The sequence below is a fragment of the Hylobates moloch genome, unplaced genomic scaffold (assembly GCF_009828535.3).
Source record: "Hylobates moloch isolate HMO894 unplaced genomic scaffold, HMol_V3 SCAFFOLD_5, whole genome shotgun sequence".
In the NCBI taxonomy this organism is placed as follows: Eukaryota; Metazoa; Chordata; class Mammalia; order Primates; family Hylobatidae; genus Hylobates; species Hylobates moloch.
This window is the reverse complement of record NW_026652280.1, coordinates 105,331,184-105,340,902: the sequence shown is the minus strand read 5'-3', so window position 1 is coordinate 105,340,902 and position 9,719 is coordinate 105,331,184. Positions and strand designations below refer to the sequence as shown.

The following is a 9,719-nucleotide window of genomic DNA, read 5'->3' as shown; positions in this document are numbered from 1 at the left end:
CCGCCACCTGTACTAGACTTCCTGCAGTTCTTCCTATCTACCTGAGCATGATCTTTTCCACTCTCTCCAGGCCTTTGCCCATGCCATCCACTGCCTGGTACACTCTTCCTATCCTTGTCAAGTGTCATCCTAAAGGTTCTTTCCTCAGGGAGGCCTTCCCTACACCCACCAATGTGAAGTTATGACTCCCTCCATTATACTCTCTATATCTATACTTCTACAGTCGTAATACTTGTCACACTTTCTCATAGTCACTGGATTAATATGTCTTCTCTTCTAGTCACTAAAGGTCCAGGAAGGCAGAAGCCACTCCTGTTCAATTTTCTGTCCTCACTATGTAGCAGATTGCCTGCCATCTTCACAGATACTCAATACATTCTTGAATGAAAGAACAAATGATATCACACCTAACAATGCTTAAGAGTCAGAGAGAAGAAAATTGGTCCTAGAATGCCGTTCTTATAGAATTTAATAATGTTCATAGATACTTAGTATTTATAAAATTAGTAGATACAGATTTTCAATCACACATATTAAATAAATTATTAAACCTAGTCCCCTCGGTTACAGGGACAGTCTCTCACTTAAGGGTCAATTTCTGAAACCCAAACAGAGCTGCCCTTCAGGCCTACTCCAGAATTATTGATAAGCCATATTACGGAGCTATGACAGTGTGCTTTTGGTCCTTCATTTTTTTTCTTTTTTTTTTTTTTGGTGGGGGGGATAGAGTCTTCCTCTGTCGTCCAGGCTGGAGTGCAGTGGTGGCAGCCTCCACCTCCCGGGTTCTAGGGATTCTCCTGCCTCAGCCTCCCAAGTAGCTGGGACTACAAGTGCCCACCACCATGCCAGGCTAATTTTTGTATTTTTAGTAAAGGTGGGGTTTCACCATGTTGGGCAGACTGGTCTCGAACTCCTGACTTCAAATGATCCACCCACCTTGACCTCTCAAAGTGCTGGGATTACAGGTGTGAGCCACTGCGTGCGGCCAACAGAACCTATCTTAAAAAGTGGCTGTAGGCTGGGCGTGGTGGCTCACGCCTGTAATCCCAGCACTTTAGGAGGCGGGTGGATCACAAGGTCAGGAGATCGAGACCATCCTGCTAAGTAAGCGTAAGGCAGACTTTTAGCTTACTGCTAAGTAAGTTTAAGGTAAACAGTTAAGTGCTCAGTAAGGGGAAGCAATCATTATTTTAACAATTATTGTTATTAACCCCAACATAAGCAAATGTTTAAAGATGTCTGAGCAGGAGAAATGATCAAAGAGGTTCTTCAGGATTAATCTCACCAATTACTTCCCCTCCAGAGTTAAAATATCAAAATCTATCACCTCTTCCCCCCCTTCCTGACTCTATAACATCTTTCCCAGTGAACATCATCCCCAGGCGGAGCCCAAAACCAGCAACTAAGGCTCTCTCATGTTAGTGAAGGATTCCAGCTGGTGAGCCCCACCACTGTGGGGACAAACTCAATTTTGTTGAGCTATGGCCTCTGGGATGAAGGATCACAGCCACCTATGATCCCACCCTCAACGTAGTCAGCCACCACCACCCAGGATTTATATCCAGGGTGCACTCTGAAGAGAATAAAGCCAGTGGTATTTCTTCTCAATTCTAAAGCATAGATATTTCCCCCTAAAACACAGGAAGGGTCCAGGTTTTCAGAATGATCCTGTTTCTCAAGTCCCTTAACTGCTAACCTAGGAGCTTATTCTCTGGAGAGTTTCTGAAGAAAGGCTTCTCTTTGCCTCAGTTTCCTTATCTGTAAAATGGGTGATAATAACAGTACTACTTCCTGAGGTCCCAGTGAGAATTAGATGAGTCAATACGTATAAAGGGCCTAGAACACTACCTGGCACGTAGTAAGTGGTCCGTAGGTGTTAGCTTAACTTTATTATGAACTTTATTTCTTCCATCTTATTTGTACTGCTTTCTATTTGTGATCATATTATTTTTCAATTACTAAGCATTAACAGTGGCCTTGTAACAGACTATTTAAGCCCCAGTGCACTTTTGGGGCAGCAGTTTGGCTGGTGGCTTATAAATAGTCATCCCCCAGATCAGAGGCACCCACGCTTTTCTACAGACACGGTGCAAGTTGTATCTGTTAATTTCATTCATTGAGAAAATACACTGTAGATAAAAGAATCCAGCAAAGCCTTTAAATTAATTGGTAACTTTATTAATAACAATAGCATCTACACACATTTGAAAACACACATGTAGGAGACAATTAAGATCTATTCAGTCTGTGATAATGTCTAGAGCTCATTTGGATTCATCAAACCCCTGCCACCAACTCCAAAAGCCCTTAGCCAAAAACAGAATTGAATCACTCATCAAACCATCAGTGTCTTCCTCAGCAGAATCAAGGGTGGGACAGAAAGAGTAAATATTCTGCACCTCCACAAAATAAAACTAAAATGCAATTGTCCTGCATCTGAGAATACAAGGGTGGACAGTATGAGCTGCATGACTGTGAACCAATGAGGCTTCTCTTGGCCTCATTTGTAAAAAGGAGATTAACTCTGTAGTCCCGCCTATCTTGCATGGCCTCCTGAAAAGCAAATGAGGTGGTGAGTGTAAATTAAAAGCTCCTCTCCTTTAAGAGGGGAACACCATGAGGGGAGAGTAAGAAAAGGAGAAGGAAAAGGCTCTTTCCAGTGACCAACACGCTGAATTTGATGAAAATCCAAAAGAGGTTATGCTAAACTGAGAAGCATAAGGGTGGATCTACCATTGCCACCTCCTCTTTGTAGCAAAAAAAAAAAATCTTAACACGGCCCCCTCCCAGCTGTTGCACTGAGGTGACTAAGGATACATTTGAGGAAGTAGCTCCAAAAACATTTCCATTTTCACTGTGCCTTCACATACACCTAATGGAAATGAACAGCACCCATCATCCATCCACGGAGACGATTAAGAAAAGAGTAGGATGGAAAAATTAACCCAACAATATTAGATCAATACGTAGTATTTAAGTAAGTGTCCATAATGTGCCAGGCTGAAGATGCACGGGAAAACCACACCAGCCGGTCTGTCAAGGGCTTGAGAATACCATAAACAACAAAACAGACGAACCAATTTCACACAGCTGCTAGAAGGAAAATAAAATGAGACAGGCAAGTATGAGAGGCGCGAATTCCTGAGTGGATGACGTAGGTCTCTGAGAGGTGACTTTTGAGCCCATATCTACATGGTAAGTGCCTCGCAGTGATCTGGGGCCGTAGCGTTACCATTTAAAGCAGAGACCATTAAATGCAAAAATTATCAACAAAACGAGAAATAGGAATTTCAAAGTCTCAAAGTGAACGACGGAAACTGAAATCTACAAATTAGAAAAAGGCGCAGAATTTTGAATATTCATGTCGCCCAATCAGGAAAAGGCTGGGACCTGGCTGCGCGGGCTTCGTCCAAAATACACAGAACGGCTGGTATCCACAGGAGGCCCCATCGCACGGCAGAACTGGTGACCGGACACAAAAGCAGCTACCAAGCGTCAGTCATACAGAGCTGTCACGCGGTGTTTGCGGAACCCGGGCTTTGTGTCCTGGAGTTCTCTTAAATGACAGCCGAACTCAGCCACTTCGTTTTAGAATGAAACAGACCCAAGAAGCCACCAGGGCGCCAGTGCGGGGCGGGAGTGGGGGCGGGTATAGAGGCGGATTCCCAACATCCTAATTGAGAACCGACTCCTGGGAAAGCTAAGCAGCACAATGAGTAAAGACACGCTCTAGATTCAAAAGCAAATCCAATCATGCACCGGGGACCCTCGAGTTCCAAATGGTTAAAACGCTACGTGTGCCATTTCCCATGACCTTCACACTAAAGTAACTTACTTTATGAAAAGGAACCAAGGAAGTAAGTGAACAAGCTCTTTTCTAGTGATTAGGTGGGTGGCTCTGAAAAGAGCCTTTGGAGTCAATCAGCCGGCGACTCGAGCGAGCGAGCGCCAGGTCCCGGCAGGGACTCACTTGGAGCTGGTGTACTTGGTGACCGCCTTGGTGCCCTCGGACACGGCGTGCTTGGCCAGCTCGCCGGGCAGCAGCAGGCGCACGGCCGTCTGGATCTCGCGGGATGTGATGGTGGAGCGCTTGTTGTAGTGCGCCAGGCGGGACGCCTCTCCCGCGATGCGCTCGAAGATGTCGTTGACGAAGGAGTTCATGATGCCCATGGCCTTGGACGAGATGCCGGTGTCGGGGTGGACCTGCTTCAGCACCTTGTATACGTAGATGGAGTAGCTCTCCTTGCGGCTGCGCTTGCGCTTCTTGCCGTCTTTCTTCTGGGCTTTGGTGACGGCTTTTTTGGAGCCCTTTTTAGGAGCCGGAGCGGATTTTGCCGGTTCAGGCATGGCAAGACAAAGTACAAAAGCGGCTTAGCCAAGAAAAGAAGTAAGAGAATGGGCGGGCCTGATTCTTTTATAACCACCTTATGCAAATTAGGGCTCCGAAAGTCATCCATTTCCATTGGTCCGTGTGTGGACCCTGCGTTTTCAGCAATGTGTACGTAACAACACCGACTCTTGACTTGATTGGCCCGTTCTGAAGCCACATTAGGACCAATGAAAAACTCGTTCTTGACCCCACCCCTAGGAAAGCTTATAAAGGCTTTCCTCTTGGTTCTCTTTCAATCTTATTTTGTTGCGAGGTTCTCAGCGTTCTCTGTGTTTAACCTTGACTTCAGTCATGTCTGGTCGTGGCAAGCAAGGAGGCAAGGCCCGCGCCAAGGCCAAGTCGCGCTCCTCCCGCGCTGGCCTCCAGTTCCCGGTAGGGCGAGTGCACCGCTTGCTGCGCAAAGGCAACTACGCGGAGCGAGTGGGGGCCGGCGCGCCCGTCTACATGGCGGCGGTCCTCGAGTACCTGACCGCCGAGATCCTTGAGCTGGCGGGTAACGCGGCTCGGGACAACAAGAAGACGCGCATCATCCCTCGTCACCTCCAGCTGGCCATTCGCAACGACGAGGAACTGAACAAGCTGCTGGGCAAAGTCACCATCGCCCAGGGCGGCGTTTTGCCTAACATCCAGGCCGTTCTGTTACCAAAGAAAACCGAAAGCCACAAAGCCAAAAGCAAATGAATGCAGACAAACAAGCCAAAGAGACCCAAGGCTCTTTTTAGAGCCACCCAAGTTTTCAAAAAAAGAGCTAATGCGCCATTTCGTGATCAGCCCTTCATTTGACACTTTGGTGGCTCTTAAAAGAGCCTTTGGGGTGAATGAGTATGGTGTCAAGCCTCTTAATTACTTGTTCTTGCCAGGCTTGTGACTCTCCGTTTTCTTGGGCAACAGGACAGCCTGGATATTGGGCAAGACGCCGCCCTGGGCAATGGTGACACCCCCGAGTAACTTGTTGAGTTCTTCGTCATTCCTCACGGCTAGTTGCAGATGGCGAGGGATGATGCGCGTCTTCTTGTTGTCCCGAGCCGCGTTGCCCGCTAGCTCCAGAATTTCCGCGGTCAGGTACTCGAGGACCGCCGCCAGGTACACCGGGGCGCCTGCCCCCACCCGCTCCGCGTAGTTGCCTTTGCGCAGCAAGCGGTGCACTCGCCCCACCGGGAACTGGAGGCCAGCGCGGGACGAGCGCGACTTGGCCTTAGCGCGGGCCTTGCCTCCCTGCTTTCCGCGTCCCGACATTACGGCTAAAATTGCAGTTACAGCTTCTTTTACAAGGACAAGAATGTGGAAAGAATAACCAATTTGATGTGATTTATAAGAGCTACCGGGAGGGGTGAAGGGAAGTCGTTTGATTGGCTAAAAGCGGAGCCGTATCCAACAGCCAATAGGAAAGCAGAAAGCCGCCTCTTGGTTTGCATCCTGCACCGAAAGGAAATGACGGATTTTGTAAATCTACCAATCGCTGAGGGCCACATTAAAGCCCCTTATTTGCATGCCAGGATCTTTAAAGAGAGTAGGCTTTCAAACAATGCTGGTTTTTGTCTTACTGAGGGACACTGTGGGGTTTTGTTTTGTTTTGCTTTGCTTTGTTTAGTTTACAGCCGGGAAATTCCAAGATGGACCATAAGGAACTGCAGAAGACATCCTTAGACGGAGAGTTACTCTCACGCAAGAGTAGGGGATTCTGAAGCCGATGATCCCCTTGAGCTCTAAACTACCAAGTCCCGCCCTTTCTGTCTCGTCACAGCCAAATTTCCTTTAAAAATACATGTACTACTAAGGCTGCCTCCTTTCTCGCCCCTAAACTTAAGTCGCCCGCAGCGGCATGTCTCCGCCCCACCCCTACCCGCCTGCACTCCTCGGAATGCGGTTTGACAGAGGCTAGAATAGATTTGTCATCCTCCTCTTGACCTCCAGGAGGCGGCCTTCAAACTTGCTCCCTTGGCTTTCAAAATGTCACCCTCTGTTTTTTTCTTGCCTTGCCGACTTTTCTTATCCTGCTCCCCCATGCCACTGCCCATCCCTAAATCTGCGAGTCCAGCTGGACTGTTTCCCTATCTCCAATTCTTCACTTATCCCGAAGAGTCTTACCCATTTATATGCTTTCAAGTAACATCCAAGTTTGTTTCAGAAGCTCAGACCCTTATGCCTAACTGCTTACTGAATACTTCAACCTACGTGTTCCAACGAGCACCTCAAACTCAAACTCAACCTCAGCCTATCCGAACGCGAACTCATACAAACAACCTCCTCTCTTTGCCCTCTTTTTCTGAAATGCACCAGCATACTTACAGATACCTAAGCTGAAATCTACTCTACTCTTCCCTTCGTCTTAGCATGTCCTGGCAGTTGCTTCCTTAACATCCCTTCAGACTTTCTCCATTCTCCCTTGTCCACCTCATCATCATCCCTTAGATTTCAGCAACAGCTGGGAAAGGGTAACTTTGCGTCAGGCACTAATCGCTGGCATGACTCCAGCGGCCTTAGAAATCTTTCCTGAAAGCTCTTCTTTTTTTCTTTTATCCCATATAACAGATGAACCTGAAAGCTCTTGTGTTTCTTCCTCCTCAACGTCCCATCTCTGGGAGTTCTACATTTCCTACACCATTCTCACCCTTTCCTTAGTATCCCTTAAGGTCAGGTAGAAATGCTAGAGAGAAAAAATAGACTTGGTTTTTTTGTGTTTTTTGAGGTGGAGTTTCCTCTGTCACCCAGGCTGGAGCACTATCTGAGTTCACTGCAACCTCCACCACCGCCTCCTCCACCCCGCCCCCACCCACCCGAGTTCAAGCGATCCTCCCACCTCAGCCTCCCGAGTAGCTGGGATGACAGGCGCCCACCACCCCGCCCGGCTAATTTTTGTATTTTTAGTAGAAATGGGGTTTCATCTCCATTAATGTTGACCAGGGTGATCTCAAACTCCTGACCTCAAATCTCGAATGTTGGCCAAGCTGGTCTCGAACTCCTGACCTCAAATGATCTGCCTGCCTTGACCTCACAAAGTGCTGGGATTACAGGCGTGAGCCACTGCACCCGGCCAGAAAATACTTAAATCATTCTTTGACACTTTGTCTGATGTTTTCTCCTTTATTCTCACCAGTTTATTCAACTGGCATTTATTGGATGCGTGCTTTTGGGCCATGGGTGTATAGATAATTGAAAGTAGTACAAACAAGTCTGTGATGAAATGCCTCCAGAAAATGGAGGAAATCTGGTGAACTCTGAGAGTTAAATTAGTTAAAATCAGCTACGTATAGAGATCACTCCTGGTAAGAATGCTGGTATAGATTTGGGAAACACCAAAGTTCAGACAGAGGTGATGAGGGTGTAACCTAAAATCCTTCTAATCCAATTGATTATATCATTTGAGATGAATGTTAACAGAAAGGTGCGGTCCACATAGAGTCCAAACAGGTGGCAATTATAGTAGGAATATGTTATGTTTTCACCAACACTAAAATATATCTGGAAGATGCAAAGTTTGGCCTAGAAAAGGGTCCTTGGTTATGAAAGCATCAACCTTTTCTCACAGCCTGGGTGAAATATTTCTGAAGACTATCCAAGTTCTTTCATTCAGATTCTGTGCTCAATTAACAACTTTCTGATTATTCTATTCCAAGATAAAAACATAAGACTGAAGTGGGGGGAGCCAGTTATAGAAAGATGTTCATCATATAATTCAACGAATTTGCATTTTGGACTATTCATAAATGTTGTGTGTACTTTGTTAGCATGGGCCCCTCCCCAAGAAGCCAGTCAGTCCTGGAAGTTCTAATAGTGTCAACTTTTCAGAACTAAAGGGCTGAGAACAAAACCCAGATAATAGGGGACCCCACCACAATCCTGGCACCCCATAAGGCCCTGCTTGAGGGGCAAGATGACCTTCTTTTCTTTTTCTGACCTCCTTTTTTTTTTTTTTTTTTTCTAGACAGAGTCTCACTCTGTCAGCCAGGCTGGAGTGCAGTGGCAGAATCTCAGCTCACTGCAACCTCTGCTTCTCGGGTTCAAGTGATTCTCATGCCTCAGCCGACCAAATAGCTGGGATTACAGGCATGCGCCACCACATCCAGCTAATTTTTGTATTTTCAGTAGAAATGGGGTTTCACCATGTTGGCCAGGCTGGTCTTGAACTCCTGACTTCAGGTGATCCACCTCAGCCTCCCAAAGTGGTGGGATTATAGGCGTGAGCCACCATACCCGGCCTGTACTGTGCTTTAATCTCCTTTCTGTAACCATTTCCAGAGAAAGATCATGTCTTCCTCTTATTTGAATCAAGAGTTCTTGATTCCTTCCACCTGGCCCTTAATAGTTTCCTTAAATGTTTTTGGCATGAATAAATGAAACAAACTCTTAGAAAATTAGCATTTTCTTTTCTAAAATATTTAGTCAACAACCACTCTCCAAATGACAGCCATAAATAGTAGATGATGATAAACAGAATGATGGAAGATATAATAGAAGCTCATCAGTTAAATAAAAATAATATAGGCCAGGCACGGTGGCTCACGCCTGTAATCCCAGCACTTTGGGAGGCCAAGGCAGGTGGATCATGAGGTCAGGGGTTTGAGACCAGCCTGACCAACATGGTGAAACCCCATCTCTACTAAAAATACAAAAATTAGCTGGGCATGGTGGTGGGTGCCTGTAATCCCAGCTACTCAGGAGGCTGAGGCAGGAGAATTACTTGAACCCGGGAGGCAGAGGTTGCAGTGAGCAGAGATTGCGCCACTGCACTCCAGCCTGGGTGACAGAGCAAGACTCCGTCTCAAAAAAAATAAATAAATAATAATAATAATAATATAGCCTACCATAATACAGTTGCTGGAATAAAGGAGAATAAATGTAAATAACCTAGTAGAGAGCTTGGGAACCTGAGAGGCCCCACAGCTAGATTAGGAGGATGTGATGGTTCATTTTATGAGTCAACTTGCCTGGCCCAACAGCTAGTAAAACATTTTCTGGGTTTTGTTTTGTTTTGTTTGAGATGGAGTTTCACTCTTGTTGCCCAGGCTGGAGTGCAATGACGCAATCTCGGCTCACAGCAACCTCCACCTCCCAGGTTCAAGCGATTCTCCTGCCTCAGCCTCAGCCTCCCAAGTAGCTGAGATTACAGGCGTGAGCCACCATGCCTGGCTAATTTTGTATTTTTAGTAGAGATGGGATTTCACTATGTGGGCCAAGCTGGTCTCAAACTCCTGATCTCAGGTGATCCGCCCGCCTCGGCCTCCCAAAGTGCTGGGATTACAGGCGTGAGCCACCATGCCTGGCCCTTTTTTCTGGGTATTTCTGAAAGAGATTAGCATTTGAGGCTGGGCACGGTGGCTCACGCCTG

General features: G+C 46.7%; 3 protein-coding genes across 3 annotated transcripts; 1 reads left to right on the top strand and 2 right to left on the bottom strand.

The window, feature by feature from the left end:
* Nucleotides 1-2,156: 2,156 nt before the first annotated feature.
* LOC116469506 (histone H2B type 2-E) lies at nucleotides 2,157-4,394 on the bottom strand. The gene has a single exon (XM_032154839.1). The coding sequence runs from the start codon at nucleotides 4,345-4,347 to the stop codon at nucleotides 3,967-3,969; it is 381 nt and encodes a 126-aa protein (XP_032010730.1). The 5' UTR covers nucleotides 4,348-4,394; the 3' UTR covers nucleotides 2,157-3,966.
* Nucleotides 4,395-4,623: 229 nt separating this feature from the next.
* Nucleotides 4,624-5,129, top strand: LOC116469505 (histone H2A type 2-C). Its single transcript, XM_032154838.2, has one exon. It carries the CDS (start codon nucleotides 4,682-4,684, stop codon nucleotides 5,069-5,071), a length of 390 nt encoding a protein of 129 aa, XP_032010729.1. The 5' UTR covers nucleotides 4,624-4,681; the 3' UTR covers nucleotides 5,072-5,129.
* Nucleotides 5,130-5,174: 45 nt separating this feature from the next.
* Nucleotides 5,175-5,675, bottom strand: LOC116469504 (histone H2A type 2-B). Its single transcript, XM_032154837.2, has one exon. The coding sequence runs from the start codon at nucleotides 5,624-5,626 to the stop codon at nucleotides 5,234-5,236; it is 393 nt and encodes a 130-aa protein (XP_032010728.1). The 5' UTR covers nucleotides 5,627-5,675; the 3' UTR covers nucleotides 5,175-5,233.
* Nucleotides 5,676-9,719: the final 4,044 nt, after the last annotated feature.

Bases quoted from the DNA above. Each gene is read 5' to 3' on its own strand.
- LOC116469506 (XM_032154839.1), bottom strand. From the start codon at position 4,347: ATGCCTGAACCGGCAAAATCCGCTCCGGCTCCTAAAAAGGGCTCCAAA.
- LOC116469505 (XM_032154838.2), top strand. From the start codon at position 4,682: ATGTCTGGTCGTGGCAAGCAAGGAGGCAAGGCCCGCGCCAAGGCCAAG.
- LOC116469504 (XM_032154837.2), bottom strand. From the start codon at position 5,626: ATGTCGGGACGCGGAAAGCAGGGAGGCAAGGCCCGCGCTAAGGCCAAG.